At 39.3% G+C, this 24,578-nt stretch overlaps 1 protein-coding gene across 1 annotated transcript in view; it reads right to left on the bottom strand.

Annotated features, from left to right (window-relative positions):
• LOC122401762 (probable G-protein coupled receptor 158) overlaps nt 1-24,578 on the bottom strand; it is a 167,594-nt gene that overhangs the window by 9,167 nt on the left and 133,849 nt on the right. Inside the window, exons 8-10 of the mRNA XM_043404110.1 lie at nt 17,247-17,461; nt 6,110-6,248; nt 1,803-1,908 (exon numbers count right to left, since the gene is read on the bottom strand). Coding sequence (XP_043260045.1) covers nt 1,803-1,908; nt 6,110-6,248; nt 17,247-17,461 — 460 coding nt within the window. The remainder of the gene's footprint in view (nt 1-1,802; nt 1,909-6,109; nt 6,249-17,246; nt 17,462-24,578) is intronic.

Raw genomic sequence — 24,578 nt, 5'->3', positions numbered from 1 at the left:
CGTTTGTTTATTGGGCCCGAGAGGAAATTCTGCGGTTCGATCACCGATTAAATTCAAATTCTCAAACAATTAATTCCTCGCTAATGTTCGCTGAAAGCGAGAAACACAGAGAGTTAACCGAAATACAGAAAAATGTTTGCTTGTTTATACTACAGGCTCGAAAATTGTTTGGAAGTCAAAATGTTTGTAGTTCTCTTCATACATTGCGTGATTTACGTATTTAAGCTTGATATAGGAAAGTTTTGCTAATAACTCTATGAGTTGCTGGACACCGCGAAAAATATCGAGGGGAAAGAGTGGCGAAAATTACTCGAATTGTCTCTTTGCTATCTACATTCAATGATGTGAACCGATTTATAGTTATTATAGTTATCCTACAGATCACATCTTTGCAAACATTCACAAATCTCAACCCCTTGACATACAATTTAATTCCAAATAATATTTCAAAGGTATACTATTTAATTTTGTTTCAAAGAATGGCCGCGAAAAAGAATAGATATGTTTTATGAATACCTCGTGAATGCAAAAATATATAAGTACACTGCGTAACTTTACTCAAATTCATACTTTTATTAATAGATTTAATGAAATGGGAACTTTGTAGAGGGTTATCTCCCCCAAATATAATTCGTATCTCACTTTAAGGGAGGAAACCAAAAAATCGAAATTTTTTTTATCTCTTTTCAATGCTTGGGGTTTTAAAAATGGCCCTCTGGAATATTAAAGTAAACGAATAGTTATTTATTCAACTTCAGAACTTAAAAACAAAATAAAAGGAAAATTTATACAAAATTAATTAAAAATGTGTAAAAATGTACAAACAAGTTCTTTAATTGAAGCTACACACAAGACTTTAGAACAAAGAATAGAACTTTGTGTTGCAGAAGATGGAATGCAGTTCGAACATTTAATTTATTTACTAATTACATGCGTGTTTTCAGTTTGAATTTTCGGTCGAATAATTAGTTTCAACGTCGTGTTAAATGAAATATTGATTTTGTCACAGTTTTTTTAGACTTTTCCTTCAAAGTTCCACCATTTCATAATAAATAGTTATTTTTAAAAATCCGTACGTGCAGCTGCAACTACTGTCTCATAGTTTAAGAAAATTTCATGATTTCTTGTATCGTCCGCCAGTTTCTAACAAATTTTTGGAGGCCTCTCAACACTTTATTGCTATAACAATGAACATTTTTGTACGAAATTTTTACAAGAAGTTTTTCAAAAAATGTACTTTCGAAAACATTGAACACTCATCAGAGAAAGTTTCATAGTTAGTGCCAAAAAATTCTTGAAAATTGCCTTTATTTTCAGCCGTCACAGTGGTTTCCGCCCTTAAATGTTTCTTATATTTTTCCATATCAAGTGCACTCTGTACTTTTTTGAGAACTAAAATTTCCCATAAACGTATGTATGAGACCCCAGTATTCCCCATATGGGGAAATAAATCGCCCGGTCGTCGATCGGTTGAAGACGTAACCGCGTCGATCGCGACGGTTCAAGAGTTGTTCGCGAAACGTCTGCTTAAAGGCAATGATTTTTCATCCCCGCCGCGGTCCGAATAACAAATCGCCCCGACGTAGCTCGTGCCCGGGCACTTTACAACTTCCGCGGCTCCGGGCCCCGATGATCAATATGCAAGCCGCGGAATAAATAAATTTCAAGAGCCGCAGGGGTGGGGGGAAAGGCGGTCAACGGTGGGACCGCGCTCCTGGAATTCACGATTCCGCGGCGACCGCGCCATTTGTTACCTGGCAGACGACGCAAAGCATAAATATAAAAAAGTCCGACGGTCTTACCTTGCTGCCGAATATGAGGCACAGCAGCAGTGTGACGGTAAGCTGGGTATGACAGAAAAATATCACGTACAATAAATCCGGATTGGCCGGCGATTGCAAGAACAACCTGCAACGAGAAAGATTGCGCTCTCAGGGTTCGTTCTTCAGCCATCTGGACGCGTTGCTCGTCGCGTTATTACGAATGGACCGTAACTACGAGACGCAGAAACGTATCTGTGGCTGTTCAAACTATTTTTTGTTTTTCTTCCTAGCACGGATACCAGTTTATCCGAACAACGAGATTAGGGAGGTTTCTTGGCATTCTCGTCGACCAGACGGGACATTCTATCGGCTCTAAAATTTCTGTGTGACGTTCCACGGGCATTTCGGTGGGCCTTAATGGGCTGGTCTATCGGTGAAAATGCCTGTCAAACTCGTTAAGTTAATTTGCTGTCTAACTGGTAATACACTGTCGCTAATTGGACACCAACACACCGCAGGGTGTTCGTCAAATGTTTCGTGCCGAACTCTGTCGCCGCGCCGGTGTCCTGTTAATTACGAAAGTTGGAAAATGTTATATAAAGAGAACTTCATGAATGTTTCGTACCTCGGGGCATTCAGCCGACGCGCATCACGGAATGTGATCCGAGCAGACTCTTTGAGAGTCAACGTGCCTCACGAGGTCGCTTCGCGGATTGCCCGGCGCAATAACGTTTGTTCGAAACGCCTCGAGACCCTCGAACTTCCACCAGAAATAAACTCGATAGATAATTAACCGATCCACCGCGAACAAGACGCGTGCACCGCTGAAAAGTTTCGAGCGCCCTTCGAACGTTAAAATAAACCTTCGTTCGTGCCCCGAATAGGCTGTGTTCGAAATATTTTAACCACCCGTTATTTCTTCCACTTTTCTAGCGCAATGAGTCCTTTTTTATTTATTTTGATGGTAACTTTGTTATACAAAATAGTACAGTATCAGACGACACTTAATTCAAATTTCAATTATGCTAATGAAACTCCTATTGTCTCTTAATATGCAGAGAATAATTATTTGCTAGGATAATACGTGTTCCATTAGTATAATTGATTGTTAAATAGGGTGTCATCCGAATGAGACCACGAAATAACGACGATTCTACTCGTCATTGTACATATAAAAGTGTCAAAGTAAGATCATTGTGAATGGTTTACGAGATACTTCGTATTTTATGTCAAAGTCAGATATGAAACGCGTCGTAAAGCATTCATTCTTCGAACAGCTTTCCTTAGCATTTTCATACGAAGTATGTCTGGTAGAATCAGTTATCCTGAAGCGGAGTATGCAATTTCGTTTAAAAATACACACATTTAAATCTGAGTCGAGACACGTTCGAGGTTCGCGAAATGAGACTTTTCCATTTCCGTCTTTTTCTACCGTTCTTCTAGCCAATTTCTCTGCGTACGGGTATAGCAAACTCGTAGCTCGAGCTGTTGCTCCAAAGTTTTCCAACCACCATATGGGCTTCCAGAAGAGTCGAAGGACCGAAGTTCTGACTTCCATCTTCCCTTGCACGGGAGGCTCCAATTTCCCGAACAATTCGCTGTTCGTTAGACTCCGCTGTCGCACAGTTTAACGTTACAAAGGTTCGACATAACGAATTACGTTATAATTAGGCGTATGATTAAGCGCTAGCCGAAAGCACTGTGAATGACGCGAAGACATCGTTACGGAAGTAACGTATACAGGTTGTTCGGCCACCCCTGGGAAAAATTTTAATGAGAGATTCTAGAGGCCAAAATGAAACGAAAATCAAGAATACCAATTTGTTGATGGAGCCCTCGTTAAAAAGTTATTAACGTCTAAAGTACCGCCCGTACTGAATTTTTTTGTAGAAGATGGGTAGGATTTCGGGGGTAGGTCTATTCACCGAAAATTCATGTGATTGACCCCTGTAACTAAATATAATTTTTTTAGTATGATTTGAAATCTTTTAATTTCGTCTAAAAACAGTATTTACTCGAATTTATTTCTCGAAAGAGGGTAGGAATTCAGGGATATGTGTATTCACCAAAAATGATTATAATTGACTCCCGTAACTGAAAATAATTTTTCCAGAAGGATTTGAAATTGTTTATTCGCCGAAAAATTTAGGCAATTACACCCTGTCGATTTTTCTTAAATATTCGTTTTTCGTTTTTAATAATTTTGTATGACGCGCTACGGAAAAGTTGTCTAATACTTTTTTGTAGGTACCTATGGGCTCTACTTCGGAGAAAAGTTTCATTGAAATATATTGACTATTGCAGGAGTAATGGCTGTTTGAAAATTGGACCATTTATATGGGGTTTTTTTCATTTTGCGAGGTTAAGGAACAACTTTTCTAATATTTTCGAAATTTCTACATATTCTCCACTAAAGTACGCGTCATTTGCATTTTTAAACTTTAAAATCGTCCAATCTGTTCAGGAGTTATAATATTTTAAACATATGCATGAAATTTCAGTGAAACATATCAATGTATGGTCAGACATTATATTTTCGGTAAGGAATTTTTTTCTCGAAAGTGCGTAGGAATTTGGCAGTATGTCTATTGACCAAAGATGATTATAATTGACTCCCGTAACCGAAAATATTTTTTCCAGAACGATTTGAAATTTTTTAATTTTGTCGAAAAATTTCACACCTTTTCGAATTTTTTTCTCGGAAGTGAGTAGGATTACGAGGGTATGTCTAATGGCTAAAAATGATTGTAATTGGCCCCCGTAACTGAAAATAATTTTTTTAGTATGATTTGAAATTTTTTAATTTCATTTAAAAATTTCAGTACTTACTCGAATTTTTTTCTCGAAAGCGGGTAGGAATTCAGGGGTATGTATATTCACCAAAAATTATTATAATTGAGCTCCGCAACCAAAAATAATTTTTCCAGAACGATTTGAAATTTTTTAATAACTTTTTAATGAAGCCTCAGTCAAGAAATATATATTTTTGATTTTCGTTTTATTTTGGCCTCTAGAATTTCCCATTAAAATTTTTCCCAGGGATGGCCGAACACCCCGTATAGTCTATACAACACAGCCACCTCGAATAAGCCTTTGAATCAACGTAGGGACACGGATTGGCAAGGTCTGTTGATTCAACTAGTTTCCAAACAACCGTGTAGTGCTATCGGAGAATTAACATCTGTCGTTAGGTTCGTGATCCGAAAGTTAACAGACGAATGTTTTAAAAATGTAAAAATCGACGAAAAGGAACCCCAAAATTTCCAACCATCCTTTGGCAAAGGCTTACGTGTCGCGTGTAGGTGTGGTGATTCCAGGGCGAGCGTAACTCGACCCCGTCGCGTAAAATGTTTGGCTTAATTCGATATCATTCCAAACACTGACTATGGGTAAGAGGCGGCGCGCGCTCGTAACATTACTTATTCCAAACATGTTCCCTCGCACCGAGGCATAACAGCTTCCGATGTTCTGCTCCAGTTCACGGCAAATGTAGCCGCGTTTCAACAGAATACATTATTAAAATTAACGATTCGTAGCTAGAGCTATTGTTACGCGCTCCGAGGATGCGTTCGACGTATCAAATTCAATGATGCAGTTGCAGACAGAGATAATAGGAAGGATTCGCGCAACCTCCTGATCAAACATTTTTCATTAATTAACGCCGTTATACTATGGAAATTGTACTACTTACACATACTAACATCCTTCCCTTCAATTTTCGTTATTACTACTTTTTCCTTCCCACAACTTCGTTGGTTGCTTAATGACCATCCTTTCCACCAGCCAACGATATTTTCTTAACTCATAAAATGAAAAATTTTAATATTCTATTAATAACAAAGATACTTGTTATTTAAAATTGTAATTTGCGTGTGACGTGTACGTGTTATCATTGGAAAATCGTGTCACCAATCGTTATCTATATTTTTCAACGAATTCACGGACGTAACAATGAATCCAAACGCGATAAAATACCTTCGAGCTTTCTCGTTTAATTCACCGGTTAGCTTTTACATACAGTCCGCCCGATTTTTCTCTAAGGCGACTCAATGTATTGGCTGGATACACAGAAGCAGTTTCGAGTGGAATCTCCCCTTTGACGTTAAAAGCCCCGCTTCTTCGTCGATTCGCTTTTATTACGAGGAGAAGAACTACAAAATCGTATAATACTCTTCAAAGGTCAGGCTTAATAATTCGTGATCTCTTTTTCTGGAAGTTGCGGTCTTCGGTTAGAAGTTGCACGCTAGAATGTACGACGGATCGTATTTCGATCGTACAAAAGCCCTAGTAGCCCAGCAGTAGCGTCAAAGGGTCTTTGAGTTAACAGAATTCTGAGATATACTCACATCGAGACGTTGAGGAAGACGGACAGTAGAAATTCGTTGTAAATCGCCATCGAGATGAATCGACTTTCATTGAACTCCGACGGGGTCTTTCTCACCACGATGCACAATCTGATCCCCCATATCAGAAATATCACCTCGACTGCAACAAAGTAAAAATTGTTTCTCCTGTAATCGTCATTTTCATTCTCGTCGAAACGCGAACGTGAATAAGGTTTTGATAGGAGAGTTGACCACCAAACTAATGACTAGTCGAAACAAAGGAAATGGGAATTTTACAGACGTTTTTCAACGTTCCGTCGAACAGTGGAGGATTTAACAACCGTCCGTCGACCAAGTTGCCAATGAAGTTTTCGATGACTATTGAGCCCCGATTTGGCTGTCGTTACTCGGTTTTCCCATTCGAGGCTCGTCGAAACGCGTGATACGAGGCGAAATAAAAGAAGAGGGACGTACCATCGGATCGCAGCAAAAACTGCCAGCCAGATCGGTTGACGGTACCTGTCGCTAGCGAACTTCCACAAAATTGACGTACGTGTAGTAATTGGTTTTTTTCACCTACGAATTCTTTTTCTTTCCGCCCTATAATCGCACGACTGTCCGTCGAAACCGGAATCATAGACCGAGAAGATAATTAAACAGGAGGGCCCCGACGCTTAAATTATAATTCGTATCAAAAGTACGCGTGGCCAGTTATTTTCCTTCGCCGTAAACTCGATTTCGGTTTATTTCCAATTTTTTAGTCATATTCGAGACCAACAATATTACGATATATTTCAAATCCATCAAAATCTCGGCCCGCAAAAACTGATTCGATGTCGAACGACCATTTTATTCCATCGGCACCATTTATACGTCGTTATAGTGTTTGCAGAGATCCAGTACGTCGACGTTTAAATTTCCATTCGCTTGGAATTCAATTTTCCGTGAAACGCGAGCTCCGGGCGCGAAGGAAAACATTCGTTTCCCGCGATGTTTAACGCTTTCCATCGAAGCGATTATCGCGAATCCTTCGATCTCGTTACAGCTTTTCAACCGACGAAACTCGTTTTCTAGAAACGAGTATCTCAGCTTCCGGTTGATGGATTCGTCCCGATCGGCTGCGCCGCGATTCGCATCTCAAAATTAAACCGCCCTCGTCCCGAAACCGCTATTGGATTGTTACGAACCACTCGTGGATTTCTTATCACGGATGCTGAAACACCGCTTTTCGTGACGAAAGAGCATTCTCATCGGTCAAAGTACGTCAAAGTCCGCGCGTTGAACAAAGCCCTCATTATAATCCTCGCTTTATTTTTTCTTCTTCCGAACGGATCATATTTCGTTTCAAATTCAGAATTCTCGAAATTTTTCGGATTACAAATAGTTAATACTGTTTTCTTTACGCAAGTGTTATCTTCAATTAAAACAGTGTTAAAGCGATGCATTATATTTTGACGTTGCAGATTATACAAATATCGTTGTATTTCTTTCTTAAAACGTACAGATTTATTTACAATAACATACAAAAAAAAAACTTAACCAAAAACCTCAACAACTATGCAACTCTCTCATCATCACTGCCAACTTCCACAACCAAATCACCATCGATACCATTCACAGGAGATTATCCCCTAACAAATATCAATAACAGTTCAACATACTTTCTTATATATCCTATAGAATTTAGAGTATTTAATAACTCCGCGAGGGATTAAGCAAGCCCAGAACTTTTGGTTGCGCCAACCTCTGTTACAGATCATTATCTTCCGTGAATAATAGTACTTTCGCTAAAACTATAGGTTACGTGGATTTCAGCTTACGGCGCGTCGGGAAGTAAATGGAAGAACGAGGTGGAAGGAATTTATTATTATTTCCCATAGGCAAAGTTCCGCGGGAACCGTCGCCCGAATAAATTCACCGGCGAGTTCGAACACCCCTGCAAATAAAGGATGAAATGAGGAAGAAAGCAAAAGAAATGATAGCCAATTTTATCGCGAAATGAAAAGTAACGATCGCGGGAACCGATTTCGTTCCCGCTTCCTCGATTCCGCGGCGACGACATAAATAATCCTGGCGGGAGTAGCATCCGTGAAACAATACGTGGCTCAGAATTTATCCGCGGACTCGTGGCAATCGCAAACAAACGTGATAAGATACAAACGAGGCTGAAAATACTATCTCAAAGATGGCCGAAGAGTAATGATTACTAAACTTTCTCGCGATAAGAAATATGCGGTTTCGTGGAAAACATTTCTTCGCTTGCGGTTGTATTCGTACGTCAGAGGTCCTATTCTATGCAGAGTCATTGTATCGGCTAGACAGTCGTTCTGACGTTTAGGTAGCAGTTCAGTTAATCTTGCTGACGCTTATTTAGCAGATTACGTGTACAGTATTATGGCCTGTTAAGTAATACTTAGCCACGGTAGGATACTGGATAGGCAGTCTTATACACCGAGTCTGAAGCTTTATTGATACGTGACTAGCCTTCTGCAGGGGAGCATTGTATCCAACTAGGGGAGTATATATCCTTAATGACGTCTTCGTTAGCAGATCCAGGACGAACATAAATCCGTTATCCTACCGCCTTTGATAGGACCGCGTCTCAGTCACTCGCAGACCCTAACAGTTTTCTAACTCGATTATAACCGAATAAATTCTCCGTCGTTCCTTCGGTCGTGCAAGTTGATAAATGTTTAACTCACGTTTCTTTGGACGGGCCGTAAAAGAAACTTTCCATAGTCGCGATATAAAAAGTATCGCACGTAGCGTTGTTCTTCCGCCACCAGAAACGCGTGAGTTTTCTAAGTCGTTCCACGTTTCTCGCGTAGCGTACGTCGAAACTGTACAATTTCTTTTTTTTACCCAGCATCCCCTACTGTTTACACCTAGTAGTTAAAAGTACAGAAGATTCGTTTCAGGATTGTTTGTTCTAGAAAATCACATTATCTTCGAGTAAATATTTATTTCAGGGAACACGACTTTTTACTCGGAACGGGTTACTTGTTAGTCGACGCCGGGCACGTCGCGGAAATATTCCAGCGACCTGGAATAAAAAACTACGAGGCCGAGTTTTTGCGTTTCCGGGGCACTAAAATCGCGGGAAAACGAGCGACACGCGTGCTAGTTTCGCGGTTTACGGGGAGGAAAATCGGCCGGCGTGTTACCGCTGGCAAAATATTGAATTAGTCCGTGTTCTGTTTTTCAGGGAGCCATAAAGGGGATAAATTGGATTACGAGGCCTGTGGATATTATGAAACGATAACTCCATTCACGACATCCTTATTAACACTAAACCTACCGACACTTCATACACACCCATTCCTAGTAAGACTGGTCAAATGACTTTCTTTTTCTCTTTCACGAGTCAACGTATTTCTAATTTCTGCATTATATGTATAGAAACTTGTGTTCTAATGTTTGTTCGTAAGATATCCTTCTCTTTCATGTTAAACAAATTTTTTAATTTTCATCGGATAGAAGATAAAACGCCCTTAGAAACGAAGTTTGTTCCAAGTTGATACCGTAGTTAGTTCTAGAGAAAACAACTGTTTAAGAAAAGGTGTTGGCTAGCAATTACGCAAACATCCTGGATTTAAATTTAAATTAATTTTCAATTAAATAAACAATTTATGATCCAGTTTTATCGTACACTAGTCGTACGATCAGTACAAATTGCTGAAACTTCTTTGGGTATGTAGCATTAAAGTAAATTTCAAAATAAACATAGAAGATAGAAAAAATTATAGTAGGTGATATGATCGTTAGGTAGAGGATGAAATTCCCTTTAAAACGAGTGTTTGAACAAGTCGATAGCTTTATTAGTTCCGCAGATATGGCGATTTTAGTTTCAAGTCGATGCGGTGGCTAGTTCCGGAGATAAAAGGGTTCAAAGCGTTTGTTTACTTTCTTACTACGGTCTTGTTAAGGTCGTTGACCGCACGTGCTTGTCGAAACAAGGTCACTGGGCCACACGGTCGCGAGTCACGTGCGAGAAAGAGAGGTCCGGCGCGACGCGTCAGACGGAGACAGCGATAGTCGAATTAAGAAAAATTACCTTTTACATAAATTACGATATCTCGAAAACGGAAAGTCCGATCGACAAAAACCAAAAGCCATTTTAAAGGGAAAGGTCTACCGCTTCCAACGATAGCTCAATAACGCATAAAACACTAATAGTTTTGGAACTGCACGCGTCGAAAGTTTAACTATTTTTAATACGCGTTGATAGACTGTTTTAAGACAATGGAAACTGAAGATTCTCTCCTTTCGTCTTTGCTATACATATATTTCCTATTTACATCAGAAGCTAACCAGAATTTGGTGCCCAATTTTGCCCAGTTTCTCACAAAAAAATATAAATCATTCAGTCATGACCGGTCGTGGTAGGCAAGACAGACTACAAATTTTTCTCAGAAAACAAACAATAAGAATAGAAGTGAATATTGTAAAATTCATTGTACGTGTACTATAAGAAAAATCGTGAAGTTATATGGTGCTAAAATAACATTGTACGTCATGACTTTTAAACGAAATTTTAGAAACGGTTATTTAACCGGTCATGGTAGGTTTAGTGTTAATAAATGCACGTACGTCCCATTAATCTTCTAAATTTGATGTTCAGGGCGGGCCAACCACCTAACGATCGTAATCCCGGGATCTCTGATAGCTTAAGATACCCAGGAGAATTTATTTCACAGAGGTTTCGAAACAGTTTGATCGGAACTATTGGCTACTAAAGGTTTAAAATTTGATACGTTTCAAACTGATGGAAAATTGCCCTTGTTCCCGTTGAAGGTAAAGAATATCAATTATAGAAACCTGAACTAACAACTGTTCTTCGACGGTGGTTTCCACAATATTGCATAGGGATCAATACACGTATACGATTTATCGTGATTCAAAGGGGAGCTCTTCGAAAGCAGGTCGTATTTACTGGAATTATAATGCTAGCGGAATATACGAGAGGCTGAAATTCAGGGGAACGTTTGCTCAATTTATTGCGCACGGAAGGCCTGAAATTCTGCCCCTCGTACGCTACCACGAGCAACAAATATTTGTGAATCTATATGTATATTCGCTGTAACGAGTTCACCATGTTGCGTTTATAAAGCCATCGCGAGGAGTTTCTCGCCTTCCCCGGATTCTCTGCGTCTGTCTTCTATGCGTCGCACGGTTCTCCGAAATCCTCGAAACGTGACAAAGGATAAAGCAAGCATCCAGATTTGCTCGAACATTGGTTTAAAAGAAAAAGAGATCAATCCCTTCTTTATGCCTTAATAATTTCGGGAGATTCCTAGAACAACTTGTAAAATCATAAATAAATAAACACTGTATTTTTCGAAAACTAATACATTTTTGGTCTGCATCTACTTCGAAGGGCTATTTACGAAAATTGCCTAAATCTCGAAAAGCGAAACATGGAATCGAACGTATCCAGAAACTTTGTCCGCGTTGCTGAGTTAGGGGAAAGCATCTTGAAAAGAAGCTGCACTGGCAAGAAATTCTATTAGCCCGGGAAAGTTTATCCGACGTTAAACTCACAAAGGGAAAGGAAGAATGAAGGATCCTACGGAACATCTCTCGGTGAATTCAAAATTGTAAAGTTTGAGAATAGGTAAGACCGTGTTGCCGTAAAACCGCAAATCTTTCAGATTACATTTTAACTTTGATTAACGATGCTGACCGTGTACTGCCGATAAAAACCGATAGAAGGGGCGATTCTTTATTGAAAAATGAATGGAAAATGTGCTATACACTTTTCCTGCCCGAGTCTTTGGTTCGAGGAACAGCCACGTTAAAAGTTGTCGAGCGGCGGCGCGCTCTGACGCTGCAAGACGCCATTATTGATGCGCGCATCCGAATTCTAAAATTAATTTGCTCGCGAATGATGCATCGTACGGCGAAAAAGTATTATTAAATTTCGATTTATTTTCCAACGTGGAACCAGCTAATTTTAAAAGAATCCATAAATCAAATAAGAGCTAATTACCCGAAAAACTAGTGGAACGCGAAACGAACGTAAATCCGTTCCGCCTTGGAAGATTCCCGTCCGAATAAATCAAGCACCTTTTTCTTCTTCCCTTTAAAGACACTCTTTTGTTTCCACTCTTGCGAACGGGGTAACTTCTGGAATTTCAATGCGTCGACTCGTCCTCCAACATCGGTAGGAATTCTCTTCTGTTTCCACGCCTTTAACGATCCCCTCGAAAAATTCTTCGAAGCACTTTCGGGGAGAAGTTCTCCGCCCTATCCGAATTCCAGACACGTTCGCCTATCCGACGACAAATGGCCTCCTGTCGGATGGTTCTTAAACGGTCTTTGATCGTTGATTTCCGCGGAGAATGCATGTTATGAGTATCATAAATTCTCTGGTCACCTACAGAACCGTCTCGAGTTTTCCAGATCTCTCTAATGGTTCTCTGGACGACGATATTGCTCGGATTTACGAATCGACGAAACTCTCGAGATTTTCTGTAACCTGAGATTCCTTTTTTTACGAATAAAGTCTGTTAATATGGGTCCCTGCGCGTCCTATTTATATCCGCCAGTAGTTTTCGATGAACTGGCTCGAGATTCGAGCCCGACCTCTCGGAAGTCCTTAATATTCGCGACGTTACTGACGTTATCCTTAATCATTGAATCCCACGCCGTATGACAGGTCCCGTAATCGCGACGGTGTCACCTAAATCAGCGCGTATTACCTTGCATAATTTAATTGTGTGACCCCTTTTTCGAAGGTAATCCCTCGGATGAGATTCTTTATCGTGCGGTGAAGATTGGATGAGAAACTTCGACCTTACTCCGCACTATTTCCACATCCCGAATGTCCTTTCTACTGCAATTTGTGTCGGTCTCATCGAACGTGGACGCCCTTGCCAAAATCAAATTTTACTACGAACGTTACAATTTCAGATCGATCGACGAGAGAGAACCGTTCCAAACGATGGGACAATAATATTTTACCGACCTGGCTGACTTTAAAAGCACATTATTTTAAAGTTAAGAAATATTTCAACGCCGTTGTAATCCTCGAGGGTGTGACGACCCCGCAGGTTCGTCGATTTTCTTAATAAAATGACGCTAAAATTGTAGCGAGCTCTCAGACTAATGAAAGATTACACAGCGAGCGGGGTTGTTGACACGATTTTAATCTTGGTAGAGTGTAATGGGAATTACAGGGAAGCGGCGCGAAGATATCGTGAAAGACACCGAAATCGACGGTACCAAACGACTCGAGGCGGGAGATCCTTCAGGCATGTCAACAAATTTCCAGTGGAGTGCTTGAAAGGGTTAACAGAGCATTTAGAGGTCGAGTAAATCGTTGGAACCGGGCTGAAGAGGGTTCTTTTGATCGTCAAGTATAAGAAAATAAATGTCAATCGGACCATTCAAATAAAAATATTTCAAAAATTAACAGCCCTTATCAAGATTAATCCTCTTGGTGGGTTGAAATTCAAGAAATGTCTGTTAAAGTGTCCCAGTGAACGCGCGAGATATCGCGACTATCGTTTCTCTCGTAGTTTTTTCGACGTTGTCACGCTATTAGAGCACTATTTCAAAGATTCTGCGAAACTTCCACGCACGAATATCCGTTCCTCATTGGACACGCGCCAAAGGAGAGCGATCCTTCCACTCGCGAGAGGTTCTATTTGTTAAAACGCTGGCGTTATTCCCAGAAGTAAAGCCGCCCCGGCAGTCTATCACCTTAACCGCTCGGTATTTCTCGACAAAAATTACCATTCTATGGGGACAGACGAATGGTTATCGCCGGAGGAAATAAATCTATCGCGCCAGGAGTCAGAGGATCCCGTCGTTGGCATCTATTGGCCGGCGTTAAGGAGGCGATCGAAAACTTCGGCGAGCAGTAGAGCCTCCATTATATTCGGTTGATTAAACATCGATTGCGTTTTTTTCTCCGCTTAAACAAGTGAACTTTTCCTCGCGCGCGATAAAGACAAACCTTTCTGAGACAACATTTTGACCAACTCTCCGAGAATCTCCGAGACGCCATTTGTAATGCGAATAACGGTTTATCCAGCGCCTCAAAGAGGAGCGTATCGGTGCTCGGAGCACTTTGACAGGCTCCTCCTTAGTTTACCTAATTCCTTCTTTCGCATTTTCTCTCTTCCAGCCTCCACTCGGAGTTCCATTCGCGGACTACTTTTCCACCATCCGTTTTAACGAAACTGACTCGTATTTTCACATTCGCATTCATTTCTTTCACTTTTCGACTCGCCCTCGCGTGCCAAGGAATACCGGAAGAACGGGAGATAAAAGGAAATCCCGGGGAACACGCGCCAACTCGTCTGTATCTCTTTCATTGCGTTTCACTATGGAATTCCGTCCGCCCTTTGATAATGGGAAATCAGAATTTTGAACTTTCCCGCGACGCGGGACCCAAAGGGCGAAATTTCGATGGAAACTCGAGCGTGCACGCGGTTTTGCGGCCGTCTTTGCTACGAGTTTACGCCGTCCAGTCGATCGTAATTAACGGCTAATTCGTTCTCCCGCTTTTACGCGGGAACCTGATCGCTGGACCAGGCAAACTGTTCGCCATCGAATTGGCTGCTAATCTGTTCGCGAATGATTTATTTGGCAACCTTAAGGGGCCATTCTACCTTGTAGAAAAATACATGTTTCTTTGTGATTTTTTTTTGCGTGCTATTAAAGAGCGATTAATTCCGTGTTTTGTAGATACATGTATTATATATTTAGCTATATTTACGAATTTTTGCAACGCATAATATCTATTGATTACGCTGTTTTTGTTGATCAACAAACAACAGTTTTTAGGAACAGCGCTCGACTGCGTAGGTGATATCTTCCGAACAAGTTATCCGAAATCCAAAAACCAACGATATTCTTAATGTAGATGAGTGTGGTTATAGCATGAATTAGGATCTTTTCAAAAGAACAAAAAATGGCAAAATGGCAGCTATTTTACGAGAAAATACTGAATATTTTCATATATTCGGCTGCCTTTTTGTTAATAAAAGAAAAAGTACTGCAGATATCGCAATTATCCTAGTTCATGCTATAGGGAGACTAGTTCTAAAGATACTGTATAAATTTGATGTTGATATCTTGAATAGTTTTTCTGTTATCACATACGCAGTGCCGAAAAATGTAGTTTCGAGAAAAACAACTTTAAAGTTTCACGTCCAGTTGTTATATTCTACATTTACTATGTTTGGTAGATATATTTTCGAGACTACATACTAAAAGAAAACGCAAAAATAATTCGGTTTTTAAAATCCCACAAGGTAGAAAGGCCCCTTAAGGGGGCAGTTTCATGTGTACGTTGCAAAACTTAACCATCTTTATTAATTTTTTTTGACTGAATGTAACATCTGACGCTATAATTTACTTTCGCAATTTACTTAACTATCCTTTGGGAATACAAAGTAAATTTTTCAATAATTTTTATTGACTTTTCATGTTTGACCACAATAAACATGTGTTTCAATACTCACGTAGGTGATTGCAGCTATCAAGGTTGATTAAATCAAAAGAATCAAAAAGATTTTTATTCGGTAGGTTGCCTGATATGGCCCGTAGCAAAATAATTAATTTATGTTAAAAATTGGCAAAATGGCGAAAGCTTAAATTAAAAATTGCAAAATTTTGTCATTTTTTACGCAGACTTTTTAATAAAAGTATACGATATACTCATTATAGAAATATAATTTTGGTATGGGCTAGAGCTATTAGTGTGTGGAACAACGTGTAACACTTACAGAGCAATCGAATTTGTAGTTTTTGAGATTTTGTCTACGCCAGTTAAGAAAGTAACATTTCGAGAGAAACGCATTTAACACGTTGACTGCCAGACCAAACCCCTCAAATTAAAAGGAAAATTAAATTTTGTTTTCAGACAATTGGAAACTAGCATACCAAGAATTTGTCATGGAATTTATTTTCACAGACTCGTTAAAATTCAAGGGCCCTACCTAGCTTCATTTTCTTTTACATCTAATCTTGGGAATTAATTTTTTTAACTCCTTGGTGAAAAGTCGTGTCATCCATATGTGGGTGACGTGGCAGTCAATGTGTTAAAGTCTTCACGATCATACTAATCAATCCCAGCTCCATATAGAATTCCTTCCAGAGTGTTGGCACTCATGTGGCACAAACGCTAGAATTTCGACTTTTAAAAACAGCAGATGTCTCTTGCCCCTCTCGTAAACCTTTCGAAACAATAATGTCTGGGCTGTACAAGGTAATCGCTCGAAGTAATAACTCTGGTAATTACCGCGAGGAATATACGAGAAATGTTCTACTGATTGATACCTTTCATGTTGACGATTACCTTAAATTCGATTTTTCTTTTAATTAGAATATGTATTCATGCCATTGCATCAATCAAATTCAACATAAGTTGTTAAAAAATAATATTTACGCGTTCTGCAATTTTAAATATGGTACCAGACATCCGTCAAATTGACGGCTTCAGTAAATCTAGTGTTAAATATACAGGGTGTTCGGCCAACCCTGGGAAAAATTTACATGAACAATTCTAGAAGTCAAAATAAGACGAAAATCAAGAATACCAATTAGTTGACAATCTGCCAACAGCTGCGTATGCGTGATAGTGATGCTCACTCAGAAAACTGTAAGGCTGTCGATACGTCACTAAGTACAATTTCTCATGCTCGAGTGAGAACCACTATCGCGCGCACCAAGCTGCACGCAGATTGCCTATCTACAGGCCCAAATTTAAACGTTAATAACTCTTTAACGAATCTCTTTAACGATCAACAAATTGGTATTCTTGTATTCGTCCTATTTTGGCCTCCAAAATCTCCCATTAAAATGAAATAAAAAGAAATTAATTTTTCTGAGGCCTCACATGAGACTGTCCTCTTAAAAATAAAATTCTCGACAGTGATATTTTCAAAACGGAAGCAAACTATCAGAGCAGATCTGGATACGAACGTTTTACGTTAAAGGGTAGTGGAAGTCAAAGTGTCCTGAAATAAAATTTGATTTTTTCCTCTCATAAATAAGTTGTAAGGCAAATATGGAATGAAATGATATGTAGGTTCCAAATCAGTCAATTTGCCGGGGGTTAATTATTGTAAGGAGTGTGTTATCGGTCGTGGTTCGTGGAAGAAAGGAACATGCACAACGAAATGGTTTCATGTGTTAGGCCACTCACGTATAGTGAAACTGTGATCCCACCAGTCGGTCCGGCAGAGATAAGCCTTAAGGTCGTCAGCGGTTCGGGCAACTATAACCACAGGAGGCGCGACCAATGTACGAATGGTTAGGAACACGCTGAATATCATCACAATCACGCCTAACCGCTTCAACAGGCTGCCGTCGGTTATTTTTACGGCTTTCGCTGATTTCACTCTGAATATCACCGATATCCTGAAAGCAAAGCAGATCGAGATTTAAATAACATTCGGTTACGTCGTTCGTCGGTTACAAAATAACAGATCATCTCGTGCAATAGTTCATTTCTGTTAATAGAAGGTTAATTAAATATTTCAAACTTGGATTAACTTTTTTCGAAACAAAATCGGATGTTCGTTTGAAAACTTTTGAACATTTCCTCTCTTGAAGTTGAAAGACTTTGGTATTTTACGGTTTTGCCAAAACTTGGAGAGCATTTTGCCTCAAAAAGAACTTTCTTTGAAAGAAAGGGAAAAAGAATATTCGAACTGGAATGATTCTACGAATCACATTTTTGTTTCGAACAAAAGGTGTAGGGAAATGGGGGAGAAATAGTAGATCATTTGAACCCCATAAAATAGCTTTCTCCCCGAGGAAAAATTGTCACGGAGTGAAACTGTACCTCCGACCAGGTTTATTCGCTTTTTCGCTAAAAAAAAACCCCAACCAAAACTAGTAAAGGTCGAAAAAAATGCGATGGCAGGTCGTATTCTGTTTTCGAACGTGAGTATTCGAAGAATGGTGGACCCGTCGATCTTGTTGACGTTTCGAAAAAAGGGTATACTCGACATGGCAGCGTAGGTCAGCTTCTTCTTAACGAGTCTCTTCCCAGAGCGAAATCATTGTTATACCAATAAAATGGCGTCAGTGAGTCGGAAAAGCGCCCTTTCACAGCGAAACAATCCTTCCATTGGTAATCATTTCAGCGTGCATTCGACGATGCAGTTAGAAATCGCGCTCCATAGTCAAGTTCACGTAATGAAATCGGTCGAAAAGTCTTACAACTGCTTAAAGTTTCCATCCAATCCGGACTACTCGGTTTCCTTTCCTCGATTAGACAAAGAGTTACCCTCAAGAGCTAATCTCCCCTTTTCTCCACCTTCTCGAATGTAAGACGTACCAGCTTTTATCCTTTGTCGTTTAATCTCGAGTATCAGCGACGTTTAGACACAAAAGATCCACGAAACGGGACAGTACGAATAAAAAGATCGCTTCGATAATTCGTGACACTTCATAACAATATTTCGTGAGAGGCTGGTGGCTTGAATTATTTCGCGAGAACAAACGGAGATAAGTGGATTACTCATTGTTCGGGGATCTCGTCGAATCTCTGACGTTTTTCATTTTTAAACACGCGATTCTTTAAGTACCGCAAATGGAATGATGGTACATCATTAGCTGTACTCGTAACTTCGTAAGTTTTCACAAGGAATTTCAATTGAAGATATTAATCTCCAACCGTACAATGTCGAGTCCGACTCGTTACAAATTCTTGACGTCAAATTTCATAATCAAGAGGCTACTCGTCGTCAAATATTGGCATTGGACAACGACTGGAACACTGTGAACTATTGCAGGAGTTATGGTCGTTTGAAAGTTGGACCATCTCTATGGGGTTTTTCTTATTTTACGAGGTTAAGGAGTTACTTTTCGAACATTCTTAGAATTCCTAAATATTCTCCACCAAAATATGCATTGTTTGCATATTGAAACATTAGAATCCTCCAATTCGTACAAGAGTTATGATGTTTTAAACATTTCTGGCCGTACATTGTATTTTCGGTAAAGAATTTTGGGAGTATGTGTATTTACCAAAAAAAAATTTTAATTGGTCCCCGCAACCAAAAATAATTTTTTCAGAATGATTTGAAACTTTTCAATTTCGCTGCAAACTTTCCGCAACCACTCGAATTTTTTTCTCGAAAGTGCATAGAATTTCGGGGGTATGTTTGTTCATCAAAAATGATTGTAATTAACCCCCGCAACTAAAAATAATTTTTTCAGAACGATTTGAAATTTTTTCTTTTCGCCGAAAAATTTAGGCCGTCGATTTTTCTTAAAAATTCGTTTTTGATTTTTAGTAATTTTGTTTGACACTCTATAGAAAAGTTGTCCAATACTTTTTTGTAGGTAACTATGAGCTCTACTTCAGAAAAAAGTTTCATTGAGATATATTCACTATTGTAAGAGTTACGGCTGTTTGAAAATTGGACCACTTTTATGAGAGTTTTCTCACTTTACGGTGTTAAGGAACAACTTTTCGAATATTTTTAGAATTTCTACTTATTCTTTACTAAAATACGCATCGTTTGCCGTTTGAAACATTAAAATCTTTCGAGCCGTTCAGAAATTATGATATTTTAAACATATGCATGAAATTTCAGTGAAACATATCAACGGTATGGTCAGACATATTTTCGGAAAAGAATTTTTTTCTCGAAACTGAGTAGAATTTCGGGGGTATGTGTTATGACAAAAAATGATTGTAATTGACCCCTGCAACTAAAAATAATTTTTCTAGAATGATTCAAAGTTTTTTAATTTTACGGAAAAATTCTTCAATACTGTTAGAATTTCTACATATTCTTCACTAAAATACGCGTTATTTGCATTTTGAAACTTTAAAATCATCCAATCCATTCATGAGTTATGGCGTTCCAAACATACCTTTGAAATTTCAGGGGAATCGGACATTCTGGTCAGACATTGTGTCTTCAGTACGAAATTTTTTCCCCAAAAATGCGTAAGATTTCATGATTATGTCTGTTCACCAAAAATGAGTTTAATTGACCCCCACGACCGTAGATAATTTTTCCAGAACGATTTGAAATTTTTTAATTTTGTCGAAAAATTTTACAACTTATCAAATTTTTTCTTGAAAATGGGTAGGATTTTGAGGGTATGTCTAATGGCTAAAAATGATTGTAATCGACTAACGTGACCGAAAATAAATTTTTCAGAACGATTTGTAATTTTTTAATTTTGTCGGTAAACTCACGTTTTCGAATTTTTTTCTCGAAAATAGATAGGATTTCGAGGATATGTCTAATGGCTAAAAATGATTGTAATTGACTCCCGTAACTAAAAGTAATTTTTCCAGAACGATTTGAAATTTTTTAATTATGTCGAAAAATTTGCCCACCTACTCGAAGTTTTTTCTTGAAAATGATTAGAATGTCAGAGGTACGCGTGTTCGCCAAAAATGAAATTTGCCCAAAGACGCGTCGATTTCTGTCGCGGACCACCAAATTCTTGCGTCGGACTTTGCATACTTTTCCACTGAACCAACAATTTCCATCTCGGCCCGGTTCCACGGTCTTTCGGCGTGGCGCGCCAAGTGGCTGCGACAACTGGGTCATCCGGTATACACGCGTAATTGCGGAGATTCCGTAGGCAAACGAACGGCCGGATGGCGTGTATTGTCCGGATAATCAACGACCGACGGGCTCAAGAAACGAACTTGGCCAATGTTTTGGACGACGACGCCTTGAGAGGCTGCTTCTGGAGGATCGATATCCCCGATAAGTAGAAGCTGCACTTAATTTCCATCGGATCGTCGATGAATGGCCGACGCTTTGTGTACTACGCGCGTAAATTCACCGGGGAATTCAATCAGACCCATGACAATATACGTAGACAATATTCCGAAGGGATTCACCGAATGTTTGCCAAACGTATAGCGACGATATGCGATCCGATCGGACCTTCGCGAAACTTGCGTTCCTACGTGTACAGTGTCGGCCATTATAAATATGTACTCGCTCAGAAATTATACTCCCATCAATTTGCATATATTTTCCTAAGAGCATTACAAACTTTCTGTTTGTTCGCACCCTCGCGCCTCGTGTTTCAAATTAAAAATTAACCTCCATAATTTTTAATATATTATTTAAACAAACGGAGCTTTTAAAAGCCTGTTCCCGTAGCGATATTCACCACGTGAAAAACGCAAAGTTCGCCCCGTTGACACAATTCCACTATCTGCGATACTTGCCGAGATATAACAGAAAATATATTTTCCGCCCCCGCCTTAATGGTCGTTCTCATCCCCCAAAACGTCGACGATCGCCGATAAAAAAAGTACGTGAAAAATTGTTTGATAAAAAGTGAAATATCAAAAATGTAACACTTATCTTGCCAAAGTGAGTTTAAGGGGTATTTAGCTTAAACATCGGAGTGATCTGACCCTCCCATCGTCCGTGGACCGAGGCGAGAGTTTAATCGCTTGATCTTATTCCTGCCACTCACTTATAGACGCTTAAGTTGCTACCTTGGGGCTTTTGGTAAACTTGTTGAACTATATATCGTAATTTTTCTACTTGAACTTCTCCCGAAGATACAAACTTTGGTACAGCAATAGCAAATTAGTTTAACCAAAGCCCCAACAAAGCCAGGGTTATTTCGTTCACGCTAAACCCACCTAAATTGGGCAACTATACGAGAATGAGAAACATTAACATTTTTAATTAATCAAGACTAGTTTGGACAGTTAATGACGTTTGCAAAAAATATTATTATTAGTGTTCCTTTGTTACCCTTAGCTTCTTATGCGTGTCCTATATTTTGTTTGTATTGTTGTGCCATTGCCTTAGTGGCCATATTCATTAAAAATTCCCCAATGGAATTGATTGTAAATTTAGTGGTGTAATAATAACAAAAGAATTAGTATTTCTAAATATAAAATAACTTCCAGATATTCTAGAATTAATTTTAGACTACGTATAGACCATATTCCCGTGAAATCGATAAATATAGGAAAGCAATCCATCCGGAGTTGATCAGTGCTAAGAACCGTAGAATAATTTAACAGGAAGTAATTGCTACGTCGTCCACATCGGTCTCGACGTGGCTTAAACGTTACCGCAGATAATCGGCAGAAGACGTTGACAGTATCGAATATTCTCCCAAACAGTCCGAGACCCCAGGGTTCACAGGGTGCTTAACCCCCAATCCATCGAGCTATCCGCGAAGTTGGATCGTTGCGGTTGTCTTGTATCGCGGGGTAAAGATTGGGTTTGGCGAGTGCGTTGCAATTAATCAATTCGGACGCTGTCCGTGCAGTGCCAACAGTGGTACACAGGGAATCCTGCCAAAGTGTCACTGTGCTCCGAATGGATCGTGACACCGTGACAGAGAGGCATAGACGAAACAACATTACACGGTTTATAACATATTTATGACGAAACTTTCCTTTAAAAAGATACCTGAAAATGGAAAATAACAGATTTCGCTGAGGAAAAAGCAGCGAAAAGGCTATCGATGCTCACGGATAGAATTTAATTTAAATTTGCGTTGCCTTCGCGGATAACTCCGATATCGTTCATAAAATTTTTATGAAATTCAACACCAATATTTTATTTTATTAAACAAAAATATTCAGAGAATGGACGATCGTTGGAACGATTGAGAATTTCAATCGTTTCGATCTCCTTGGTAGGTCACAGCTTGAAGAAGTAAAGCGCTCGATGCACTCTGAGAGGTACAGAGACACGAAGAGGAAGTAAAATTCGTTGGTGGTTCTTCAGCGTGGGTGTATCCGTTACGAAGGTTCGAACAAACACGGTCCCCATGGACGCTGGATTGGATTACACCCTAATCAGCGCGTCCGCGTTACCACTCTTGGCCACGGACGTACACCGAGTTCCAAGCCCCTAAACATCTACGCTGCTGGTACGAGACCTTTCCGTATCTGTACTGTTTCTGCTGCAACAGTGTGGGAGTTGACGTAGTCACACCGCAATTCCCAAAGCGAGACTTAGCTCTACTCAGCGTTATGGGGCTACCACTGCCACCAGGACGGTTCGACTCATCGGTCAGAGCAGGTAAAATGGGGCCACTCGGTATGATTCTCTGGGCTTTGAGAACATCGAGTGCCCTCCAAAATTAAGCAAAAAGCTGTACCCCTATCGTTCGAGATCAAATTATTATAGAGGTTCCATGTATCATCAAGTTTCTGATCAAATTTTCTAATTTAGAAGGCTGAAAAATACCAATAATATTTGACAAATGGAGAAACACGACGTCAGCAGGTTTTATTTAACGCAGTTACAAGGCTCTCTGCGTCGTCAAACAACTATACGTATACAAATTTCATTGTTTTCGGAACGACATCGATCGCCGAAGTGAGTTCTTTTTTTTATCGAATTTTTTTTCTATCAAAGCATCGACGCGGAGTAGCTTTCGTTTGCCGAGAAAAAGCTAATACGGGTTCATAAAAAATTCATACGCTGTTCGATCGAAAGCAGAGACTGGTCCCGCGAGTTTTCAATTTAGAATACCGTGCGAAGTTGGACCATCGAGATAATTCACCTTCTGCGGGCAAAATTAGTTTAGAAGTCACACAGCGAGCCTCTTGGCAACGTTGAAAGGTCGGAAAGTTCGTTGGATGCTGGCGCGAATACTATTTTCCTTTCGTCTTAGCAAAAGGTCCATTAATCTTCGTCAACTTTCCGCATCGGCTGACTCATATTTTACTTCCGTGATAACATTTACTCGAAAACTTTTTATCAACTAATTACACTAATTGAAGATCGCGGGTTCCTCAAAGGCCGTCGTTCCTATTACCGTGTATTTTTAACACGTTCGCGGCCATATCAAAACCGTGTAATATTCTACAAAAGTAAAATTTTGATTTTAGACCATTGTAAACTACATAACCACAAACTTGTTTCAGTACATATATATTATAACCTTGTTGAAATTCATAAATCCTATCCAAATGTATTTTTGTCGACGTCTTAGCTTGAGAATTAATTTTTCTAGCATCATAATGGTAAATCCTGCCATCCATATATTGAACAATTTTTCAGTAAAATTCAAAAATTTCAAATCGTTCTAAAAAAATTATTTTCAATTGCGGGGGTCAATTACAATAATTTTTGGTGAATAGCCCTACCCCCGAAATCCTAACCATTTTCGAGAAAAAAATTCTTTACCGAAAATATGTCTGACCATACCGTTGATATGTTTCACTGAAATTTTCGCCGGAAAAAGATTTCTCCAAATCGATCTGGAAAAATTATTTCCAGTTGAAGAGGTCAATTACAATCATTTTTGGTCAGTAGATATACCCACGAAATCTTATGCATTTTCGAGAAAAAAATTTGAGAAGGTGCCTAAATTTTCGGCGGAAAAAGATTTTTTCAAATCGATCTGAAAAAATTATTTCCAGTTGCTGGGGTCAATTACAATCATTTTTGGTCGATACACATATCTCCGAATTCCTACGCATTTTCGAGAAAAAAATTCGAGAAGGTGCCTAAATTTTCGGCGGAAAAAGAATTTTTCAGATCCACCTGGAAAAATTATTTTT

This window comes from Colletes gigas, unplaced genomic scaffold (genome assembly GCF_013123115.1).
Source record: "Colletes gigas isolate AHSC1104 unplaced genomic scaffold, ASM1312311v1 Colletes_gigas_Sc00027, whole genome shotgun sequence".
Lineage (NCBI taxonomy): Eukaryota > Metazoa > Arthropoda > Insecta > Hymenoptera > Colletidae > Colletes > Colletes gigas.
This window is presented reverse-complemented; position numbering and strand designations above follow the sequence as displayed.